A 25276-nucleotide genomic window follows, 5' to 3' on the forward strand; every position below is an offset into this window, starting at 1 on the left:
TGTTGGTTAAGCAGCTGCCTTCGGCTCAGGTCATGATCCCAGTGTCCTGGGATCGAGTCCCACGTCGGGCTCCTTGCCCCGCAGGGAGCCTGCCTCTCCCTCTGACTCTGCCTGCCACTCTGCCTGTGCTCTCTCTCTCTCTGACAAATAAATTAAAAAAAAAAAAAATAAAATAAAAGAAACGCTCTGAGTGGATGTGACAGGAGCTAAGCCCTCCTGGCTTCTCATCCGGTGAGTTTCTACTCTGTGGAAGCCTTCGGACAATCGGCCTGCGAACAATTCCGGTCTCTGCCACCTTGGTCAAACTTGCAAACTTGACAATGACGGCTCATCATCGCTGTTACTGTGTTTTGCAAGCTTATTATGTTTGAGGCAACCTTCACATCCATTCTCTTATTTAACCCTCCTTGTTAGAAGTCAGAGAGCTCCGACTCCAACTCAGTAATCCTTCCCTCAAGTTTTTAGACAATTGAGATGCAAGAGGCCAGATGAGAAGTAATATACAACATTGAAATGAGGTTGGCCATAAATGGCTGGAGTTGGGTGAGAGGGAGATGGGGGTCTCATTATGCGATTCCGATGATTTTTGTACATGTTTTAAAATTTCTGTAACAAGTTGTAAAAAGAATACAATGTTAGCTTTCTTACTCTTTAAGCTCTATTGTAGGCAATGGTGGGCTCTTTTGTGATTGTCCCAGAATTGAGACCATATTACCCCGTCTGTGGAGAAGGTTGGGTTTAGCAGAAGGTGCCCGTGGGTTCTGGGCAGGCAGCAGTAAGATGCGCAGAGGGACAGGGAGACATAGGGTGATGGGTACGGCCTTCCAGCTCTATTTTTCTAAGCCAGGTTCTTGGCCTTGGCACAGTTGTATTGTCTGCATGGGATCAGGTCACAGGAAGAGAACGTGCTCTTTCAATGTCTGCTCCCATACCGATGAAGGTGACCAAGAAGGGAGTCCGGAGCACCCAGGAAAGTGAGCATTAAATGTCACTATTCGAGGTCACATTCTGTTAGCCTCTCTTAAACAATGCTTCTCCTGTGTCATGAAGTGGCCAGTAACAAGGATGACAAGGGGAGGCCTTGGAGCATTTCTCCAATGTCGCCTCCCCCATCATTGACACCCAAGGAGCAGGGGGCCACAAGTTCTCCCCACTCCTACACTTACAACAAAACTATGAGATGCGTTTTTGTTATCCCCACTTTATGGATAAAATAATGGAGTCTTAGAAGAGGCGAGGAACTTTCCCAAATTCACACAGTCAGCGAATGGTAGAGCTGGGTTTTGAACACACGTATGCCTGGTACCACAGAGCCCTCATGGGTGGGTTCTTAAAAGTGACATTATTCTATTAATGTGGAGGAAAAAAATGCTTTGACCACCTGCTTTTTGCACGGTACTTTGCTGGTCACTTAGGGAGCACATAACCTGAGTTGTAATCCACATTTCCTATGAGCTCACTACCTAGTTGTGGAGAGAAGGAAGGGCCGTAGTAGAAAACACTCTCTGTAACTCATTGGAGTAACGTAGGGTGGTGTGTTCGTTATCTATTACTGAGTAACAAATAGCCCCAGAATACAATGGCTTAAAACAATAGACATAATCGCACCTTTTCTTTGTCAGGAAATCAGGACTGGCTTAGATGTGTGGTTCTGGCTTAGGGTGTCTTGGAATCAAGGTGTTGACAAAGGCTTCAGTCATTGGAAGCCTTGACTAATCCACCTCTAAGTTGATTCCCTGGCATGGCTGCCGGCCAAAGGCCTCTATTCCCCACTTTCTGCATCATCACAGCCCAGAGCAGCTGCTCTCCCCAGAGTCACTACCTCAGGGGGGAAGTCACAGTGCTCCTCTTAACCTGGGTCAGAAGTTGCACTTCTAGCCCATTTTGTCCATTGGAAGTAAGTCACCAAGTCACACTGAGGGAGGGGAAAGAAAGCAAAGTGTCCCCTCCGAAAGGGAGGGCTGGCAAGGGACTTGTGGACACACAGTGGTTTAAAACCACCCCAAGGGGACTGGGAAGCAGGGAATAATCTCATGACGGACATGACACGTGAATGGGCAGGATTTTATTTTATTTCAATTCCAGAATAGTTAACAGTATTGTTATATTATTTTCAGGAGTAAAAAATACAGTGCTTCCACAGCTCTGCACATGACTCAGTGTGCACCATAGTGAGCGGGCTGCGCGTGGCCTTGGCCTAGGTCACCCCTCCCGCTGTGGGAACTCTCTGTTTGCTCTCTATAGTTAGGTCTGTTTTTTGGTTTGTCCTTTTTTCCCTCAGTGTGTGTTTGTTTTGTTTCTTCCATTTCACCCATGAATGGACTCATGTGGTACTCCTCTTTCTCTGACTGACTCATTCCACTGAGCATTATGCCTTCTAGATCTGTCCGTGTTGTTGCTGATGGCAAGATTACATTTTCTTATGGAATATTTTATATATAATGCAATATATGATGTATATATATGCATCTAATGGTGTATTATGCCATATATATAATGGAATATTGTATATATTATATACATATGTATATATGTACACCACATCTTCTTTATCTGAATGGGAAGAATTTTAAATGGCTAACATGGGGAGAGAGAGCTATCAAATGGAGAGACGGTGTGACAACACGGAGACACAGGGAGGAATGTAGACTGTCTTTGGAAGGGACAGGGATTGCTGCCATTAGGACACATGTGGGCACGTAATGGGGAATACACCTGGAAGGTATGCTGCTCATAACTGTAGAGGGCCTGGGATGCCAGCTTATTTTGACTCCGGTAAGCACTGGGGATTCTTTGAAAACTTCTGAGTGGAGGAGTAACACGAACCCAATTTTGCTCCAGGATGATGCATCAGGGATGTTTGATGCCAGACTGGGGCAGGAGGTGAGGACACAGATTGGCAGTTTGGTTCCATGAATGCCAAGGCTGTACCGGTGAGGGTCCACGTGGGAAACTGGCAATCATGCTCCGTGTTTCAAACGCAGGAACCCGTGGGAGCTCTCTGGTGCGTCGGAAGGCTGAGCGAACTAGAAAGGGAAACTCGGGTGGCAGGAAGGATTTCAACTCTGCCTGGAAGTTTCTCCTGTGCCACGTGAGGCTGGCACAAAGGTCTTAAATCAGTGGGTGGCAGCGAGACTCCATGGCAGTAGGAGGTCACATTAAATGCTAGTGAGATTCGGGAGTGAGTAGAAATAAAAGCTAACACTGGCGTGGTCCCCACGATGAGTCACACACTGATTACTTCATATGTATGAATGGATTTAATCCTCCAAACATCCGAAGGAGGGAGGTGCTATCATTATGTCATTGGACGGATTGGGAAAGCGAGCTGCAGGGGATCGAGTGACCTGTGCACAAGCAGCCAGCTAGGAAGTGGCTGGGCAGGGTACACCCACGGCCTCTGGACGTCAGCACCCACACTCGCTACCACTACGCTTCCTGCTTTCCCTGAGCGTCGGCTGTGCTTCTCACAGGGAAACGGTAGGGTCATGAGAAGAAACAGGAGACTCAGAGGTGGACTTTTGGGGGTGGTATCCGAAGGTGGACAGTTGGTTTGCAGAGGCTGTGAAGTCAGCAGTCCACCCAGCATTTGTCCAGCTCTTCTGATTTCTACTTCCCCGTGCGGTCTGAGACCCAACTGGGAAGGCCTTACAATGAACCCACTTCTCTCATCCAGATGAACCCAAGGTCAGGTGTGAAAAATAAACGTAGTGAAACAGGTGCTCTTAGGCTGCTTTAGAACATCTGGTTTTAGGCAGCTTCTCAGTCTCAGCTGTAAGGATTGATGAAATTTCCAGCATGGAATGAAGGTGCGGGAAGATCCCTGAGCAGTGAGGCAGGACAGGAGAACAGAGCGGCTTGCCAGATCTTTCCATGGCAGGAACTCAGGTGTATCGGTATTAGGAAACTGAACACAGAGGGGTGAGCTGTAGACCCTTGGGCAACTTCTTCACTCTGTTCAAACCCTCTCCTCTCCTGAGGTAGGGAACTTACTAATTATAATGGTTACCCGCAGGCATTGTCATTAGATGATTGAGTTTTTCTTCCCTTCTTCTTGAAGTCCCATGTGTTGGACTTCATATTGGAGAGTGTAGTTTAGGATGCAATGGCTGTGAGCTGTTTGTAGTCTTTTTTTTTTTTTTAAACATGAGAGCCATAATTTCTCTTTTTAAAAAGATTTTCTTTATTTATTTAACAGAGAGATAGATCACAAGTAGGCAGAGAGGCAGGCAGAGAGAGAGGGGGCCAGGCTCCCCACTGAGCAGAGAGTTTGATGTGGGGCTTGATCCCAGGACCCTGAGATCATGATCTGAGCTAAAGGCAGAGGCTTAACCCAGTGAACACCCAGGCACCCCGAGAGCCATAATTTCCATCTGCTTACAGGCTTGATTCCTGAGAGAATAAGGAGATGTACACTGACTTCTATAATCCTAACATCATAGTTCTCTGGGAATAAAAATGGGTGTAGTACCAGGCTTGTAGTGAGTTTTGTGGTACCCCCTCAGTGACTTTTCCACCCGCTCCCAACAGACACTTCTTCCTTGTGAGTGTCGTCATCACTCTGTGGAAGAAGGTAAAAGAGCAACGAAACATGTGGGCTGGAGTTAGGTTCCACAGAAGCGACATGGAAACTTCTTGGGATGGAGAATGTGGGCTACTTGGTCAGAGAGAGTTAGTCTGGTCATGTCCTATTTCCTCTCCACATTGGCTTGCAATAACCTAACAATCAGTGTTTGGGGCTGGATTGGTTCACAAGACAGGATGGGTCGTAAGGTCTTTGTCATTCAGTGGCCACACGGGTAGATGAGGGTGTGTAACTCTTCACCTAAAACAGAAGAGGTTGGATGGATGCATTTATGTGTGTTGGGTATATGATACCAAAGTTCCTGCCATGCCCTTTTGTTCCGGGGTGTTGTTGGAACTGGCTTGGGCCAGCTCACGAGGGCTGACTGTTAAATGTTCAGGAACTTGCTAAGCTTGTTGTTAGATTTTGGTAGCTTGAAATGGACTGTGGTGGGGGTATTTATACATCAGAAACTGGTGAACAATTCGAAGGGGGGTGCTTTCATTTCTGTCTGTGTGACAGCTTCTCAGCACACCGCCGTCTGTGCCATTCTCGAGGTAGACAGGATTGCGAGTCAGAAAAGGCCTTCTTGTTTTGCTAAGCCAGATTTGGATTCAGAATCCTTCTCAACAGCTACCAGTAAGTAGAACTGGGTCCACAAGTAAGTGGTATTCACCGTCCCTGCCAGAGGGGAGATTTCATCCCTGTGCCTGGTATTAGGTGATAGTGTCCTACGTCGAGGAAGGTTGGTTTGGGTTTGACACTTAAAAAAAAAATTTTGTTTATTTATTTGAGAGAAAGTGAGTGCACAGGGGCAGGGGCAGAGGGAGAGAATCTTCAAGCAGACTCCCTGCTGAGTGTGGAGCCCAACCAGAGGCTCGATCTCAGGACCCTGAGATCATGACCTGAGCTGAAACCAAGAGTTGGACACTGAACTGACAGGTGCCCCGTGAGATCATTTTAATGATTTTTGGCCTAAAAAAAGTCAGAACATCTTTTCCACGATAATACCAACTTTCAGATTGGAGCTGATGAAAGCAGAGTCAGAAACAGGTGCTGGACACCATTAGCGATTTCTCTCTGTCATTTTCTCGATGTGTCTATGCCCCATAAGCACACGTTATCACACATGATGAGATGTTCACCGGCTGATGGGTTCAGTGCGCACTCCCCGGTCTCTCTGTGCGTTATCTCCTGCTCCACAGTGAGTCATCTGGAAAACTCGGGCCTAAACCTACACTCGTCCTGTCCTTTCTGTGGCTCCGGAATCCCAGGGGGCCAGGCTGGGTGATTCCAACTGAGGTGAGAACAGCCGTCCCACACCTTCCTGCTGTGTCGTGAGGTGGGACTCCCGGGCTGCCTGAGGCTGCGGGTGTTGGAAGGCTTCCTGAGGTGAAGGGTCAAAGGGTCTGAGGGGTCGGCAAGCTGGTGCTGACGAGAGGGTTCCTTTCCACACAGGGTGTCCCCACAGGGCTGCTGGGGTGTCCTTACATCATGGCAGCCGGCTTCCCTCAGACCAGTAGGTGTGACCCCATGTGTCTGGTGTGGAGTTCTTCATTTTGGGCCAGGAGGCAGTAAAGAGGCCTGGACACACTCCATTCATGCTCTGTTCACTTCTCCCTGTGCATTGCCTGACCAGCTCAGGCTCTTCATTTTAAGCCTCTGATGGAAGATAACGTCTTTGAAAGGTAGTTTTCCTCGCTGACACCCGTCACTCTCTCTTTCCCTTCCCAGAAACATGTTTCTTCATGGCACTCACCCCTGCATGATCTAATGTAATAAGACACACTTCTCTGTTTGCTCGTTTCTCTCCCATTAAGAAAAAAAGCTTGGTCAGGGTAGGAACCTCACCTATCCCTAGTGCTCAGACCAGTGCTTGGACACTAACACTACATGTGGAATAATGAATAGGAAAGTGCACTCTTTCTTTCGCGACACAGATCTGGATTGTGGCCCTGCTCCTTATGAGAGCAGTGGGCACGGTATTTATCTTCTGGACGCTTCCGTGTTCTCAGCTGGAAGCTTAAAAATACCTACTTGTTGGGGTTGTTACAAAGATTCTAAAACAACGTAATGTGTGTGATACCCAACCCGGTGCTTACACAGAGCGAGGAGCCATGAAACGTCTGCCGTGGCAGGGACCCTTGGTGTTGACGTTGTTACCATGGCAACACACTCCCCCCTAGAGGGAAGGGCCTCCCGCCAGGCATGTCATTGGTAGGGACTGGCGATGAGCCTCTTCCGAGCCTTTTCCATAGTGAGCTGTTCTGTTATCCCTCTTCTTAGTTCTAATTTTTTGTTTTCTTTTCTCCGGTAGGTCCTGAACAGACTGCAGAGTAAATACGGCTCCCTGTACAGAAGGGACAATGTCGTCCTGAGCGGCACTCACACTCACTCGGGGCCAGCGGGGTTTTTCCAGTACACTGTATTTGTCATCGCCAGCGAAGGGTTCAGCAATCGAACTTTTGAATACATGGTCACTGGCATTGTGAAGGTAGGCACAGAGGGTGCAGGAGTGGTGTGCTGTGATACGGAGAGAGTCCTTCTAGGATCTCGGGCTGCGCATCTTTGCTCCTACCTCGCCCTCGTTCCTGACTCCCATGTAGCTTCTGGTCTCCCAGGCACCCACCGATGGAGAGAGGACAGTTCTCTGCAGGAAGCCTCATGCCATTGTCTAAAGCGATGGTCATAACCTTTGTAACGCAGAGGGCCCCATGCGGTCTGTTCTCTGTGCTAAGTCACACGGAAAGGAGCCCATCAAGGAACCTAAAGTAATTACGAGTAATTGTAATCTTGCCTCCTATTTCCCAGATAGCATGACGGGGGATCCTATTTCCACGCACACCCTCAGTGCTTACCCACATCCTCAATGGTCGCTGCAGATGACATGGTGCTCCCAGAACGCCCAGACCCCCTGCTGTTGCTGGCTTGGGTGCCTCTTTCTCCTCTCTCCCCAGCTCTCACACAGGAGCCTTTCTAGTGTGCTCCTCACGCTTTTGCCTTTGAAATGTAGTCTCTCTCTACTTTTTCTCAGGAAGCTACTCTCTAAGCCTGGCAACCTAGTCGGCAAAAGCAGACATGTCTTTTTTTTTTTTTTTTTTTTTTTAAGATTTTATTTATTTAATTGAGAGAGTGAGAGTATGAGAGAGAGAGAGAAAGAGAGAGAGATCATGAGCAGGGGGGAATGGGTAGAGGGAAAAGCAGAGCAGGGAGCCCAATGTGGGACTTGATCCCAGGACCCTGCAATCACCTGAGCCGAAAGTGGACGCTGAACTGACTGAGCCCCCCAGACATGTCTTTACAGCAATGTTCTAGATTCTGCCCCGCAGTTCATGACTGGCTGCGTGAAATCAATTTCGTGGGTTGCAATACGACCTGAGATCAGAGATCAGATCAGAGAGTATCATGGTGCCAAACACATCATAAGGATGTAGTTCATCTTGTGGATGTCTGTTTTAGGATGCACATGTTGAGGGATATTAAGCTGTGATGAAGAATATATTGCTTATTGTGGTTTTGAGTTAGAAAAGTTCCAAAACACTTTGCCTCAGAGAGTGGGGTGGATGGAGTAGGTATGGAGGGGAAACGCCTACATGTTACCAATTCTGGGCCAGTGCTGGGGGAGTCGCTCCCTGTTTGGCCTCCTGAACCTGAGGACGGTGCCTAACACGGGCGCGCTAAGACACTCGGCTTCCCATCGGCGCGAGCTCCTGAGTTCCCAGCAATTCTGTGTCTCAGCCCCAAGGCCAACTGCGCACCCCCAGAGTGACCAACCCTCCCTAGCTGGGGCAGCTTGGAGACCAAGAAAACTGTCCACAGCACCCTTCTCTTTGTATTGACTAAGTCCGTACCCCACCAGGATTTCTAAATTCACAACTCACTTGCACTCTCTCTCTTTAACCCACAGAGCATCGAGATGGCGCACAGAAATATGAAACCAGGCAAAATCTTTATCAACAAAGGAATTGTGGAAGGTGCCCAGATCAACCGAAGCCCTTCTTCCTACCTTCAGAATCCTGAGTCAGAGCGAGCCAGGTGAGGGGATGATTGGAATCAGATCATGTGTTTCCTTTAGGCGTCGGTCACAAAATCTAAGAACACAGTTGTTCCTCAAGGAATGGGGAAAGATCCTGAAGGAGTATTACAACTAAGATAAATTTGAAGCATGCTTAGAGTTTAAGAGTGGCAGAAATACCAAGTCAGTACCTGCACACAAGTCTCGGTGCTTTGCTGGCTGTTGGGGGAGGGCAGGTATCAATATCAATGTCGAAAGGACCACCGGCTTTGAAATCGGGCACGACTCGGGTCTTATCTCAACGTGATCTTTTCCTAACCGTGTGACCTTTGGTTATTTACTTGTTCCTAATCTATGGGCTCTCAGCCTCTTCTGTAAAGTGGAAATAAAAGTGTGCGCAACGTATATTTGTTAAATTAACGAATAGCTCCTTTTATTATGTCATTCAGAAGAAATCATCTTCTTCCAGGAGACTGTGGCAAGAGAAAGGTCATAAAAGGATAAAACTGGAATGAAAAGCAAGAAATAAAACTAGCAGAGTTGAATGGAACAACGAAGGGAGATAGTTATTTGTCTTTTTCTTTAACGTGCTGAACCAGGTCTGCAACAGACGAGAAGCACTTGCCTACTACAGTGTAGGAAAAGAATATTTCTGTTTTGATTTGACCGCTTAACCTTTTACATTTGTCTGTGTACTTTTCAGTAGATTTCAAAGGAGCTGACTTTTAGAAAACGTAATCTGACACCCACTGAAAGGACATGAAAGAACTGCTTTATGCTGCAGGTCACGAATGCTTTTGATTTTGCATAGTCCCTGCTATTTTTAAGAGATTCCATTAGAATTTAATCTGAGTAGAAATGTCAAAGGCAGATCCTTTTTGTAAGAAATACCAGTATGTTATCGAAGATCACGTGTACGACATAGAGATGTACACGTCACCTCTCGTTGGCTGGCCTGATGCCTCTGACTCTGGTGGCGTTTGCAAACCATTTCTTTAGACGAGGAATGGGGTCCCGGGTGTGGTTCGTGAGACTGTCAGCCTGTTAGGGCGCCTGGCTTATGGAAAGGTATTTTGGTTTCTGTGTCAGCTTTTACTGCTAGTCACACAGGAGGGCCAGGCTCTGATATAGAAGTGACTGAGTTTCTTTGTTTGGCCGACTAGGTATTCTTCAAATACTGATAAAGAAATGGTCGTCCTAAAAATGCAAGATTTGAATGGAGCTGAACTGGGCCTTCTCAGGTACTCTGTTCACCTTTTTTTTTTTCTTTTTGGTTTTCATTCTGTCTGGATAACTTTCCTGAATCCTGCAGAGGGGAAGTGGGGAGGGAGAGACTAGAATCGTGGCAGAAGGGGCTGAGAATCTGTGGAGTGGTTAAGAGTCCAGAGGTGGAAATCCGACCCATCTGGGATCCAGCCGGGGACCCCGGGGCAAGGCTCTCAGCCTCCCAGGGCTCAGTTCCACAGCAGGAAAACAGGGTTAGTTAAAGGACGATGTAAATGAGGTAACTGTGTGCAGAAAGCAGCATAGCATCTGGCGTGTGATGTAAGAATTCAGTCAATGCTAGTGCTTATTCCTTTCTCATGACGTCATATATGGGACTTCCCTCCCGTAATGAGATGCACCACTCTCTCTGGGTAAAATGAGAAGATGCTCTAACCGACCAGGCATGGGCTGGTGGGTTCAAGATGATTTACTTGTGTTTTCCTACAAGAAAGAAGTGACATCTAACGAAGGACAGTGCTAATTAGTGATGGAAGCAGAATTGAGGCAAAACTACAGCTTGGCATGGATTTGAGTCCCGTTTTATATGTAAGAAAACATGGATTTTGTTTTCTTCAAAAAGAAGGTATTTGAATTCACATGTGAATTTGGTCCCTGCAATCGGAGAGTCTCGGCTACTGGATGGGTAACAGTGCCGATGCCTTGACATGTGGATTCCAAGTGATCGAGGATGCCCAGTGGGAGCACAAGATGGCGCACGGGCCCTGCGGTTAAGTGGCCTGGGGTCACTCTGGGTTCTCATTGTGATGAGCTATGTAACTTTGGCTAAGTTACTTAACTGCTCTAAGTCTTGATTTTCTTACTTTCAAAGTGAGGGATAAGGTGAGCCCTTGAAATGTTGCTAATAAGTGTTAGTGAAGGCAGTATGTGAAAGTTTCTATGGAAGTCAAATTCACAGTTAATTAAAAGTAATAAGTAATAAGAGGTGAATGAAAACATGAAAGACCATCACCAGGACTGGCCCTGTAACTAGTTGGGGGGCAGCCTGGTGGTGCAGTGTTCTAGTGTTCACATAGGTTTTAGGACTTGAGTTCAAATCCTAACTTTCTACTTACTAACCCTGAGGCCTGGGGGAAGTAACTTACCTACTTACACCTCAGCCATTCCATTTGAGACTGGGAATTCCATTGAAACGCAGAGGATCATTTCAAGACTAAATGAGGTAATACTTGGGAAGAACGCCATTACTGGCTTATCAGAGTGCTTGACATTCTTAGCAGCTGGAGTTACTTCTTTGGGTTTCAGGTGAGGTCGCTAGAAAGTCCCTGATAAAATAGTCTTTATTTTCCAGGCTGACATAATAGGAGTCATCCATCCATTAATGATTAATTCATCTACTGATCAGTGCCCCTGGCCCGGTGTTTCACTCAATAGACTTTCTGAATGTCAGGGCTACGACTCTGTGCTAGGGGTATGAATAAGGCATGGTCCCTATCTTGAAGGTCCCATCCCCGACCAGTGGAATGATTAGAGGCAGGGGACAGAGACAGACAGACAAGGAATCATAACATAAATCCCATGGTCACGAATGTTACCACCTGGGCATGAATAAATGCTGTGGGAATGTGACGGTGCTGGCACTAATGCGGGAGCAACACGGAAGGCTTCATAGAGAAAATGACGTTCACATTGGATCTGAAGGACCCGAGGGATTTCTCACGGAGTCCTGAAAACATGGTGAGCTGTGAGGCGAGAGTATGGGTGACTCTCAGACAGGGGGCTAGGGATGGACCTGAAAAGGTGAGCTAGTTCCAGACTGTGAGTCACGCTGGTGGGATATTTGGTGCAGAGACCATCAGGACACAAGCATGTCATCTGTGACTAGTTAGAGAATTCCACATTTATTGGCAGAAGGACCATTATTCCTTATCGTTTTAGCCTAACTCCTGGAAGGATGACTGAGACCATTCATGATTCCCTTTTATTAGTTTCCGAATCATTTAGCAATGCCGACGGAAAGCTAAAACATGTTATCCTTTTGCCAGATGTTCTTGCTTCCTTGCATCTGACTATATAACATGTCTAGAAGTCTCAGGGTCAACTGTCAAGGTTATAACAGCTCTCCTCCATCTGCTAGGCGCAACACAGTGCAATAACTTTCTATTGTTTTTGTATTTGCCATATGTTTTCCGTGATGTAATTGCTCCTGCAATTGCCTCTTACTGCATCTTGATAATTGGTCTTTGAATGCATTAAAAGTGATCCAAAGCATAAGGTCAAGTCTGGGCTGCTCAGTAACTCAGCCACCACATGTAGGTGCCTGCTGTTAGGCAGACTCCCAAGGTAGGAGGAGTCTGAATCTCAGATTTGCAGAGCATGGGTATCATCTAGTTCAAAGGTCAGCTATGGCCTTAAGTCTGCCCTGGGTACCTACTATGTGGCATGCAGGACTTCCCAGTCCTTGGAATGGTGCATTTCCTGACTGTGAAATCAGGAATCAAATACCTTGGAACCAAATCCCCATGCCTGTGCTCCTTGAGCAAATCCCTTAAATTCTCAGACACTCAATTTCCATATTTTTCAAATGTGGATATAATATCTTCAGCCCATTAGTTACTCATTTGTTCATTAAATATTGTAGAATGTATATGTCCTGAACTCAGCTAGCACTATAGATACATTGATGAGCAGAAATAGATGGGAGTTGTTGCCCTTGTAGAATTTATAATCTCCTGGTAGAGACAAAAGGTATCCAAATAGTCATACAAATAATTATAATTGGGTTATAACTGTATGATTGTAAAATTATAATTGGGTTAAGTGTTATGAAAGGAAGGTATGTGCAGCTCTCTTAAGACTTGACCTGGTCAGGGAGACTGGGAAAAGATTCCTTAAGAAAGTGGCAATGGAGCTAAAAACCAAAGAAAGGATGAGAATTAAAGTGCAAAATGGGGGAGCTGGCTGCAGGTGGTGGTGGTGAAGGAACATTTAACATAGATGGAGAAGCATGTGCAAAAGTCCTGTGGTCCATTTGAGGAGGTGATAGAAGGTCTGTGTGGTTGGAGTGCGGGGGAGAAAGTGTAGTGAGTTAAAGTGAGTAGTAGAGATTAAATGTTATGATAAAGGTTTTGGTCTTTACACCAGGAGGAAGGGAAAATCATTAAAGTGTTTTAAGTTGGGGTTGGGAGATGGAGGCTCTTGAAGGGTTAGGAAGAGTGGTGACCTGAAAAATGGGATAGAATTATATGTGTGAACCTATTGCATAAGTCATTGAGTTCTTTGCATTCATAAGGGCACCATTTGCTTTTCTTGGCCTGTCTATGCCAGGAAAGTGCTTCTTTTTGCTTGATGCTATCTCATGCAGAAACAGTAAATGATTTGTCTCCAGATGTGGAGGTCATGTTTGGGACATTCTGAATTCTTAATTAAAATGGAAGTTGAGTGGCATTCACAAAATCCACTTTGGGGCAGCTCTAGAAGGCACCCCAAAGAAGGAGTCTGTCCTCCAATGGAAAACACAACATTAAGTCTTGAGAGATCCTATTGGAACAGGACACCATGGGTGAGAGGGAACTCTGAAGAGAGAAAACCAGCTGAGGTTTCAAATGTCTGCACCCATAGCAAAGTCATAAGTGTGGACAGATAATCTGAAGGGCAGCTCTGGTTGGTGGTGAGCCACTTCTCCCAGTAGCCCTCACGCCTGAGGCTCTGGGTGCTAGCAGGGTGGGATCTTGGGGTGTGTGAGGGGCCAGGCTCATTTTCCTCAAGCTCCAGGCACCAGCACAGGCTTGATCTCCCTGCTCTTCCCTGTCTGCCCTGTCGGGTTCTCCTTCAGCTTGTAGGAGGGTCACGGACTCTCCTCTTCCTTTTCTTATCTTGTCAGCCCTGTTGGGCTCTGTCTGGCATGGCTTCTCATCACCAGAGCTGTGAGGAAGGTCTAAGCAAATTTCTGAATGATTGCTCAACTCCCTTGTGTTTTATACACTGAAGACCCTCTTATGCTGGCAGAAAGGGGTGGTGTAAGGGGGTTCTTTCTAAAGTGCTTTTTTGTTTTTTGTTTTTTGTTTTGACAGAGAGAAAGGTCACAAGTAGGTAGAGAGAGGGGGGGAAGCAGGCTCCCTACTGAGCAGAAAACCTGATGTGGGGCTCGATCCCAGGATCCCGGGGTCATAATAATATCTTCTTGTTCATAATAATAATAATATTTCATGACCTGATCCGAAGGCAAAGGCTTAACCCGCTGAGCCACCCAGGCACCCTGAGGGGTTTCTTTCAAGGTGTATGTTACAAAACAACAGGATGATTTGTTCATCCTATTTGAATAATTGGTGTACACACTTAGAGAAGCCCGATTTATGACATTAAGCTAATTTATTTGGATGATGGTGACTTATAGAACTTGGTTGTAGGGTGTGTGTGCATGTGTAAATCTTCTCTACCATCTGTGAGCATGACTTCTTGAATAATCAGGTCTGTCTGTTCTGCCTTCTGTGTTCCCCCCTCAGTCTCTTCACCCCACTCACGGAGCAAACATGGAACGCTCCGTGACTGCCCTTTACCAGTCATTCTGGACTTCTCCTTTCTCCACTTCCTCTCATCTTTGTTGGTACAAATACCTTCTCCATTTGCATCAACTCTGGTTTGCGAAACCCCGCTCTCTGTTACTATGTCCTGAATTTCTTCTTCCTGTTCCGCCTCAGCCATGTTGAGGCCGTCTTTTTGTTCCAACTTCCTGTCAGCGCACTTGTGCTGCTCCTCTCTGGTGGAGGATGGGCCTCGGGCTGTGTGGGGAGTGATTGTCCTGCATCTGGTCTGTCCCTGTTTAAAGTGAAGCTCCCTACTAAGCACTCTTTGATGACAAGGGTGATAATAGCTGACTGGTGACAGAGATAAATCATGCTTGTTAATTTGAATTGTTAAATTTAAAAGATTAAAACCCCAAAGTTTATAGGGGTGCCTGGGTGTCTCAGTCGGTTAAGTGGTTAAGCATTCAACTCTTGATTTTGGCTCAATTCATAATCTCAGGGTCAAAGGATCAAGTCCTGTGTTGGGCTCCACACTGGGCATGGAGTCTGCTTAGAGTCTCTTCTGCCCCTCCTTCTATCCCTCCTCCCCGCCCCCACTCACATCTGTGCGCCCCCCACCATAAGTAAATAAATCTTTTAAAAAAGAAAGTTTACAAAACTCGGAAACCAAAGCCCATAAAACCGGTTGTCATAACTGGCTGAAGGCATTGGACTTACTTGATTGTTGGATTTCTGGAATGTTCCTAACCTGAAGAGATTTGGGGGACTATTCCTTTTTTATTCCAAGTATACTTTTTTTTTAAAGTATAAAAATAATATGTACTCACCATGGAAAAATTAAAAAAAAATATATATATATAGGCAAATAGAAAGAGAGAAAAGTTAACTCCAAATTTTATTTCCCAAAGTCAATCATGGCTTATATTCAGGTACATTTTCTTCTGCCCAATTCCCAGCATAAAACATAAAATAAAAAACAAGCTTGTCTAAAGGGTCATTGTGGGGGCACCTGGGTGGCTCAGTCGTTAAGCATCTGCCTTCAGATCAGGTCATGATCCCAAGGTCCTGGGATTGCGGCCCCACATCTGGCTTCCTACTCAGCAGAGATCCTGCTTCTCCTTCTCCCTCTGCACCTGCTTCTGTTCCCTCTCTCGCTTTGTCTCTGTGTCAAATAAATAAAAAAACAAACTAAAAATAATAATTAAAAAATTTTTAAAAAGTTCATTCTGTAAAAGTAGATACTCATGCTGAGCACTAGAAGTTTTAAAATACTGTGAGAAATATTAACAGTGTCTCTCCATGGGCTACTAAGTGTGTGTGCGTGTGTGTGTGTGTGTTTTGTAGTGATCCTCTTTAAATCTAGTAATAATTTTATTTTTGTCTTAAAATCTTTGTATTCTCATGTTAGCATCACTAACTCAGCTCTCTACAGGCTAGAATTTGCAGGTATATTTTTCTATCATTTTCTTTCAACTTTTATTTGTTCTTACATTTTAGAGGTGTCCCTAATGAGTATCGTATAGCTTTATTTATTTCTTACTTTGACAATCTTCATTGTTTCATAAGTGAGTTTAGTCTATTTTTAGGAATTGTGATTCTTACATATCTACACTTTGGGGATATCTTTTCATTTTGTGCTATTTGTCTCTCTTTTTCAATTTTTTTTCTCCCTCTCTTATCCTTTTAAGATTGATAGACATTTAAAAAATATCTCTGAGTGGAAGATTTTAGAGGCACCTATGGGGTCTAGTCGGTTAAGTGTCTGCCTTTGGCTCAGGTCATGATCTCAAGGTGCTGGGATCAAGGCCTGTATCAGGCTCCCTGCTCATAGGGGAGCCTGTGTCTCCCTCCCCTGCTCCCCCTGTTTGTGCGCTCTCTCTTTCTGTATCAAATAAGTAAATAAAATCTTTTTAAAAAATAATGGAATATAATAATTTCCAAGGATGGTGGCAACAAAAACTCTTATCACATGTATTCTGTACAAAGTGACCTCGATAGGACCCATGAAAACAAGGACAGGCTTTCTCCAGCCCTTGAATCTTGGCTGGCTGTGGGATCATTTTGCTTAATAGATGGAGGCAGGGGGGACCCGGTGGCAGGGTTGGGGTAACTTTTTGCCTTTTAATGGGCTTTATTTTTTAGGCCAGTTTTAGGGTCCCGACAAAATGAAGCAGAAAGTGCAGAGATTTTTCCATATACCATCTGCCTGTCCTTTCCCCCATCAACATCTGGGACCAGAGGGCTATACATCGTAAATTCAGTGAACTACATGGATACATCATTATCACCCAAAGTCCATAGTTTACATCAGACTTCACCCTTGGGGTGGTATCAAGTGTTTTTTATTTTATTTTTAATTTTTAAAAAAGATTTTATTCATTTATTTGACCGACAGAGATCACAAGTAGGCAGAGAGACAGGCAGAGAGAGAGAGAGAGAGGAGGAAGCAGGCTCCCTGCTGAGCAGAGAGCTTGATGCGGGATTTGATCCCAGGATGCCGAGATCATGACCTGAGCCGAAGGCAGAGGCTTTAACCCACTGAGCCACCCAGGAGTCCCTCAAGTGGTTTTTAAAATCTCCTCTCTTTTGTTCATGTATTTTAAAATATTTCAACAATAAACAAGAAACAAAAAGGGGAGGAAAATTAAAAATCACCTGATAATTCTGGGACAGGATAGCGTCTATTACCATTTTGTTACATAGCTTGTTAGATCTTTCCCTAATCATATCCATACATTTTTTTACTTGAAAAAGTGAGACTTTGTATGCCATTGGTAGCTTTTTCATCTAGAAGTACCTTATGAGTACCTTTCAGTGCTACTAAGTATTTTTTAAAGTCACCATTTTAAATGGCTGTGTGGTAGGCCATTTTATGTATGACAAGGTACTCAACAAATAGGCGATCATTTGATACTTAGTTTACAGTTTTTGCCATCATAAATGCAATGCGATAAGCATTCCAAAACAGATATCTTGTATATTTGCAAGTGATTTCCTTAAGCTTGAATTCCTAGAAGTGTGATTTCTGGGCTCAAAAGGACTGCTGGTTTTTACCCCTTTTCTTGTAAGTGGCCAAGCGGCCCTCTGGAAGGTTTCTGCTCATTTTCACTCCTGTTACCCAAACATGAGTGGGGTGTTGTTCTCCGTGTTTTTGTCCATCTTTGTATTATCCTGCTCTCCGATTATTCTGAATAATAGATCCCCAAAGCCAAATCACTTCTGTCTTCCTTTCAGTTCCTTCAGTTCCTGGTTCATTAGGCTCGAATTTTAGAAGATATTTTCTGGGCCGTTTCTTGTTCTGCCTTTGTTGATTGCTTCATCGTGCCATTTAGGATAGAAGAATTTTGATTGCAGTGACTTACTGGGACCTCCCGAAACCAGCTATCTCCCCAATAACGTTTTGAGAGGGTCATCTGGGACTTTTGAATGAAAGTCCCAGATGACAATAAAAATATTAAAATATATTAAAATAAGAATATAAAAAATACAATAAAAATAGCAGAGAATGGAAGAGAGATGGTAGAAAGATTTTTCGGAGATGCTGGCCACCGAGTTCACCTGTAACTTCAGAAAGGCTCCCCTGACTACAGCTCATGGTCTTGCTTTCATACTGAGCAGTCTGGTTCCTATTCACTGCGTCTGCTTGTTTAAAAATTCAACTAGTATAAAGCAATGAAACACTCTTTCCTCTCCTTTCCAGATACTTTGTAGTGGGGCAGGGTGAAGACTGTAAGGGAGGGGAAAAGGGGTGTGTGGTTTAGGGTAATTTGCTCCAGGAGTCACAGCAGACAGACCATGAAATTCTAGTGGCTTAACCTGTTAAGGACTCGAAATGTGCACATTTCCCCCCCACACAAAGTCCCATAAAATTTGGGTGGTCGTTTTGCTTTGGTGTGATTGGCCAGAGCTCTTCACAGGTCCTATCCTGCTAGTGAGATGGGGAAGTAGATGACTCTGGGTATTTGGTAAGCCCTTACATTTGTGCCACAGGAGGGCAAGGTTTCTTCCTTTCATTAGTTCATGTGTGTGTGATGTGGGTTGAATATACCCAGGTCCACATGCACCCTATGTTTTAGTGTTGTCTTAATCTTATCACACACACATGCACACACACAGAGCTTTGCATCTTTTTCCCCCTTCTCATGACCATCATCGTCATCAGCTACAGCAGCGGGGTCAGGATTAGAACCATCCTTCTCATCATAGTGGTAATCCATTCCATTCCTTGTGGAGATCATTGATTGTGTTAAGCACTGTAGATGTGCTTACTTGTTCCTTTGGTTGTCAAATGGGCGGCAAATACTACAGTTATCATTATTCTACAGAAATGAACACTGAGGTTCCACTAGATTAAACAATTTGTGTCTGAGTCTAGAGCTAGTACTCTAGCTGCTAAAACATAGGGCCTCTGTAGCACTTTCTTAAGGAGGTCCTAACACATTCTTATAGTCTGACTGGCTTAAAGCAATAGAAATTGATTCTCTCGCATGTCTAGAGGCCAGAAATCCAAAATCAGGTGGCAGGGTTGGTTTCCCCTGGATCCTCTCAGGGAGATTCTGCTCCATGTGTTCCCCAGCTTCTGTTGTAGACCCTTCTCTTCACATCGCCTACTTCTCGATGTCTCAGGGCATCTCTCTATTCCTTTCCTCTTGGTATGAGGACACCAGTCACTGGATGTAAGACCCAACCCAGGCCAATATGATTTCATTTGTTCTTTCCCTTGTTTATATCTCTAAAGACTATTTCCACATAAGGTCACGTTCTGAGGATCTGATGGACGTGAATATGGTGGCGGAGGGGGGCGCTGTTCAACCTACTACAGCTTCCTATATTGTATTTACCCCAAAGGATCCCATACTATTATATATCTTCGTGAACACTACCTTTGAATGGATGTACAATATTCTCCTTCCCCATTGGTGGACATTTAAGTTGGAGAGGGCTGCCATTAGTGCAGAAGACCTTCGTGCCCAGCATACACAGGCGTTCCCTTCTCTGGGCTGACTGAGGTGCCGAGCTCCGTGAGCCAGGCAAGGACTGGATTTCAGCCTCTGTTTACCCCTTTGGAACACATCCCTATGTAAAGTACAGCATTCATGCTGGACGTGATGGCCCAGTTGGAAGAAATGGCACTTAGGGCGGGTTTGTTACTGTTTTAGAATACAGAAGCAGCTCCATTTTTGCACCTGGCTTTTCTTTTTCTGTTGTGGAGTAAGAAGTGCGGAGTGTCTGAATTAAAAGAGGCCCTAGAAAATGCCTCAGTGACCCAGGAGGAGAGAATACTTAGAATAGTCTATATTAATTTGCTCCGTATTGAGTCACAAAGCATAGTCAAAATTTATTACTGTTCAGTCTTAGGAAACAGAGACCCAGAAATTTTAACTAACGGTGCTACAGACTGGGATAAAATCTCAAACCTCTGACCTTCCCTGGTACCTTGATTGTATCCTACTACCCCCAGAAGGCCCTGCTTTAGCTGTGACCTAATCATTATTTAGAAGTGTTTATTTTATTTTATGAAAGATTTTATTTATGTATTAGAGAGAGAGAGAGAGAGAGAGAGAGAGCACATGAGGAGGGGGAGCAGCAAGCAGAGGGAAGGGGAGGAGGAGACTCCCCGCTGAGCAGGGAGCCTGATGTGGGGCTTGATCCCAGGACCCCGGGATCATGATCTGAGCTGAAGCAAGATGCTTAATGACCAAGCCACCCAGGTACCCCTTTAGAGTTGTATTAATAGGGGCATATATATCCTTTTATATCCATATTCTAACTTCTTTTGAAACCACTTTCACCTTTCTTTCTCTCTTTTGAACTCTGCTTTGAAGAACGTTTTTTTTGACCAGATAAAATAACTTGTGAGTGCAGCTTTCTTAAACTAAGAATGATTGCTTTTCTGTGTATCTTTATAAAAATTCATCTATTGCCATAGTACTTTGGTTGCTGTGACAAGCCTGATATTTCATTAGCACATATTCTAAAGGCCAGAAGAGGAAATATATTGCATCTTCTTATTCTGAAATATCAAATAACTTTTTCAAATACTTTTTTTTTCAGTTTCATAGAGAAAAAGATTCCGTTAATTTTCTAAGGCCTGAAATAAATGAAAGTAAACACATGAAATCAATAAGAATTCAAGTCTTTAGTCTAATTAACAGGTCACAATTTTCAGCATTTGTTTTCTCTCCAGATATTATTGTTCCTTGGTGGTAGGGGACATACCTGATTCCTCTCTGTGTTCATTGGGGTTTAACACAATCCAACCACACACTTGTCTACTCATAAATTCATGCCGATTGAATAATTAGAACAATTGCCATGTCATGTCTCCCCGCCCTTACCCATTCTGCTATGGCCAGATGAACTATCCATCCTCCAAACCCGCTATGCCCCTTCCCATCCCCATGCCTTTGCTACGAATGAGTTTTCTCCAGTGATCCCCTTGCCAAGTTCCTACCCATCTCTAAAGACCCAGCTCAGATGTCCCCTCTGCTGTGAAGCATTCCTCAAGGACAAGATGACGCCTTGTTCATCTCCGTGTCTCCAGCGCCTGGCACAGAATCAAAGTTAATGAAATGTGTACTCAATGAGCCAGTGAATGAAACAGAGGAACAGAGCCAGTATCCCATGACAGATAAGAACTTGGGCTTTGTGATCTGACAAACCTGCATATTCATGGACCTGTTTCTTGACTTACAACGGAGTGACCTTGGTCAGATTACTGCCTCATTCGGAGAGGTCACTTCCTTAGCTGTACAGTAAGGACAATGATAGCATCTGACTCAAAGCATTCTTGTTAGAACGAAATGAGATCCTGAGCATAAAATCCTTCACCTAATCAGTGCTAAATGATAGCCATTGTTGACAAAATTGTCCGACAGGTTTCCTTCACACTGGAGAGGTTGCAGTCTGGCCGAATGTGGCTGACCCCGCAGTCCTATCAGACACAAGCATTTTGGTCCAGGAGCCAAGGAGCTGTCATGGCCTCTACCCCCTTTCCCTTCCAAACTAGGTGGAGTAACACTGCAAAAAACAGACTCCCAGCTACCTGGAAAACACTAGTTGACTAGAATTTTCTCTGGCACTTGAGTTTTAGGAGAAAGAGACAAACCACACACACACACACACATACCCCAAAGAAACTAGGGTAAGGGTTTTATTTTTATTTTTTATTTTTTAAATATAGAAACTCTGCAAGTAACTTCTAGGAGATGATCTTAGAATTCCCTTTAGCCTAAATATCCATCCCTTTACATCGTAACAAATACATACCTTGGGGATTGAATTTTGCTTATAGACTGGTGGTTTGGCCTAATGCTGTTTAAAAGAAAAGTTCAAAATGGATGTCAACATGAAAAAAAAACTATTATGGAAATTTTCAAATATATGTCAATTTAGCATAATTAGCCTAATGAATCTCCATGCAACTCTTATTCTGCTTCAGTAATTAGCAATTCCCTGCCACTCTCTTCCATCCCTCCTCTACTTCTGGTTTGTTTTTTAAAAGACTTTTAAAAGCAAATACCAGGGGGCACCTGGTGGCTTAGTGGGGAAAGCCCCTGTCTTCAGCTCAGGTCATGATCCCAGGATTCTGGGATGGAGCCCCCCATCAGGCTTTCTTCTTAGCAGGGAGCCTGCTTCCCCGTCTCTCTCTCTGGCTGCCTCTCTGCCTACTTGTGATCTCCATCTGTCAAATAAATAAATAAAATCTTAAAAAAATAAAGTAAATACCAGATATCAAATCATTTCACTCATAAATATTTCAGTGTGTAGCTCTTTTATGTAAAAACATAAAAACAGTATAACTACAATCCCCTATCATAGCCAACAAGATTAGCAATAATTTCTTAACAGTCTATTTTCAGTTTTCCCTGTTTGTATCAATAAAGAGTTTTCACAGTCCTTTTATTTGAATCAGAATCCAAAGAGTTCACAAACTACATTTGCTGCCTATGTGTTTGAAGGTTCTCCTCTGGTAACCATTCTTCTTTTATCCTATGTTATTTACTTCTTTTTTTTTTTTCAATTTCAATTTTTTTTATTTGAGCATAGTTGACACACAATGTTACATTAATTTTAAGTATACAATGAAGTGATGCCATGTACAATTTCTGTATGCCTCCTGCTATGCCCATGACAAGTGTGACTCCTGTCTGTCACCATACAACACTGTTACAGAGCCATGGACTCTATTTCCTGTGCTGTGCCTTTCACAGAGATGACTGATTCATGCCATGACTGGAATCCTGTGTCTTCTACTCCCCTTCCCCCAGTTTGCACAGCCCCCCAATCCTTCCCTCTCGTGTCCTTTACTTTTTTAAGAGTTTTAAAATTGATAAACATTTCACAAAACCATGGATGTAGGCAAGCTCTGGAAGCATTGGCTTAGACTCTCATAAGCAGCATGGTAGAGGTGAGGGTCTTCCAGCCATGCCTCCAGGTATCCACAGTTCATGCCAGTCCTCATTCCATCAACCAGCTTCACCCATCCGTGTTGCCTGCCCAGCTTTCATGGGTGTGGTGCTGGCCGTCTCTGACCTACATATACATCAGTTGGGCAATGAGGACTGAATCCTGAATGACAGCCTTGAGGTTTAGAAACATCCCTAGTCATTAAGTAAATGTTCAGCTTTGAGCGCTATTACTTAGGTAGGAATGCAAGCTGAAATGCTTAAAAAGCTTTCAGCAAGGACTTACATCAACAAAGGATTTTTTTTAAACAAATCTTATATTGGCCTGAGACTTTAAGAATTGGTGTCTCTCTTCTCTTGAACAGTCATCTAGTGAATTTGCTTTATAGCCCTCCATTCTGTAGGTCTCTTTTTCACCTGTGTGGAGGTTTGATCCTACAAAGGCCACTGGATAAGGTTTCCTGAGATGCGAACTTCAGTCTTGGTCCTTGACGAGGCTGCCATGTTGCATCTCTGAGACACCTTGGAGTGGAGGGAACAACTGTCTAGTTCTCAGGGTTCTTGTGAAGTTCAAGTAAGGTAACAGATGTGAAATTAGTTGTTAAACTGTGTAACTCTACACTTAAATGAGGTATTACTATGCACAAGGATAGATCAAATTATGTGTAATAGCCTCTTTCACACCTCTCTGCACTTTCTTTGTTGTGCCTTTCCCCTGCAATGCCCTTAAGAATTAATTGCTAGTCATCTGCAGTCCCCAAACACTTTATGCCTATCTCTTTATAACATTTGCCACACTGTATTAAAGCCATTTGTTTACATTTTTGTCTTCTGCAAGATTCTGAGCATAAACTGAGTTTATTCCGTGCTCGGCACACAGCAGAACCTCAGTAAATGTCTACTGAATTAGATAGGATTGATTTTAATAATTATTATGTGCACCTGTCTTAAAGGACAGGATCTGTGCCTATACAGCGTTTTAGCCATATCGTCTGATCACTGACCAGTCTTGGGTCTTGTTAAATCTTGTGATATTGAAGATGATGATGAGGATGATGGTGATGACGACACAGTTATAAAAATAGAGCTTTGTATTTTTTTAATTAATTTTTTATTTTTTATAAACATGTATTTTTATCCCCAGGGGTACAGGTCTGTGAATCACCAGGTTTACACACTTCACAGCACTCACCAAAGCACATACCCTCCCCAATGTCCATAATCCCACCCCATTCTCCCAAACCCCCTCCCCCCAGCAACCCTCAGTTTGTTTTGTGAGATTAAGAGTCACTTATGGTTTGTCTCCCTCCCAATCCCATCTTGTTTCATTTATTCTTCTCCTACCCACTTAAGCCCCCATGTTGCATCACCACTTCCTCATATCAGGGAGATCATATGATAGTTGTCTTTCTCTGCTTGACTTATTTCACTAAGCATGATACGCTCTAGTTCCATCCATGTTGTCGCAAATGGCAAGATTTCATTTCTTTTGATGGCTGCATAGTATTCCATTGTGTATATATACCACTTTGTATTTTTAATTTCAGTAAATGATCAGACTTCTGGAGCATATGACTAGTCATTTGGGCTCCCCAACAATGGAAGAACCTAAATGCGGAATGCCTCTCATTAAAATGAATTTCCTTTCCTTCTGGGGAAAACATAAGCTCCCAGTCATTGTTTTTGCCCCCATTGTCTGGCTCCTTGTTCTTTTTACAGCTGGTTTGCCATCCACCCGGTCAGCATGAACAACAGCAATCATCTCGTCAATAGCGACAACATGGGCTATGCCTCGTACCTTTTTGAGCAAGAGAAGAACAAAGGCTATCTACCTGGACAGGTGAGAATATGGGTCATTGGAAGCATCTTCTTCACCCACTTATCACCATTCATGCCATGCTCAGAATAGCTGATTCAACTAATGAATCATTGAACATTACATCAAGAATTTGTCATGTACTATACAGTGGCTAACCGAACATAATAATAATAATAATATTAATAACAATAATAATAATAATAAAGAATGGCTGATTCAAATCTTGTCAAGGATTTGACAAATTCAAATGGCAAATTCAAATCCTGTCAAGCGTTATCATGGATATCATATACTCACATGCTTGGAGAAGAAGATTTCTCCATCCTCCCTGACGGGGAAAGAGAAATTTAAAATGGCTAACTGTGTCAAATGCTACTTCTATGGATGGTTTCATCAAGTTGCAGTTGGTTGGATAAGGAAGGACAAGTTCAGGATTTTTGACCAACTTGGAAATATGATAAGTTGTCTTGATGTTTACTTCTGTTTCCAGAACTATGGAGGTATTAAGCACCTTCTGAATAGTGTTAAGAACCCAACTGAGGGTAAGGTGATGCATCTTTTTCACTGGTTCAGATTTCCCTGTTATTGGCAAAATTCCTTTCAAGGAGTTTGTCTTACTTTCCTTCGCTAAGGCCAAAGTCAGAGACAGCCCTAATGCCCCAGACTTGTTTTTTTTAACTTTGAAATGCAGTGAGGGCTGGAATTAGAGAGGGGGCCAAA

General features: G+C 44.0%; 1 protein-coding gene across 1 annotated transcript in view; it reads left to right on the forward strand.

The window, feature by feature from the left end:
* Positions 1–25276, forward strand: part of ASAH2 (N-acylsphingosine amidohydrolase 2) — a 99403-nt gene that overhangs the window by 34708 nt on the left and 39419 nt on the right. The window contains exons 5-8 of the mRNA XM_059395807.1: positions 6882–7058; positions 8472–8599; positions 9743–9820; positions 24457–24577. Coding sequence (XP_059251790.1) covers positions 6882–7058; positions 8472–8599; positions 9743–9820; positions 24457–24577 — 504 coding nt within the window. The remainder of the gene's footprint in view (positions 1–6881; positions 7059–8471; positions 8600–9742; positions 9821–24456; positions 24578–25276) is intronic.

This window comes from Mustela nigripes, chromosome 4, assembly GCF_022355385.1.
Source record: "Mustela nigripes isolate SB6536 chromosome 4, MUSNIG.SB6536, whole genome shotgun sequence".
Lineage (NCBI taxonomy): Eukaryota > Metazoa > Chordata > Mammalia > Carnivora > Mustelidae > Mustela > Mustela nigripes.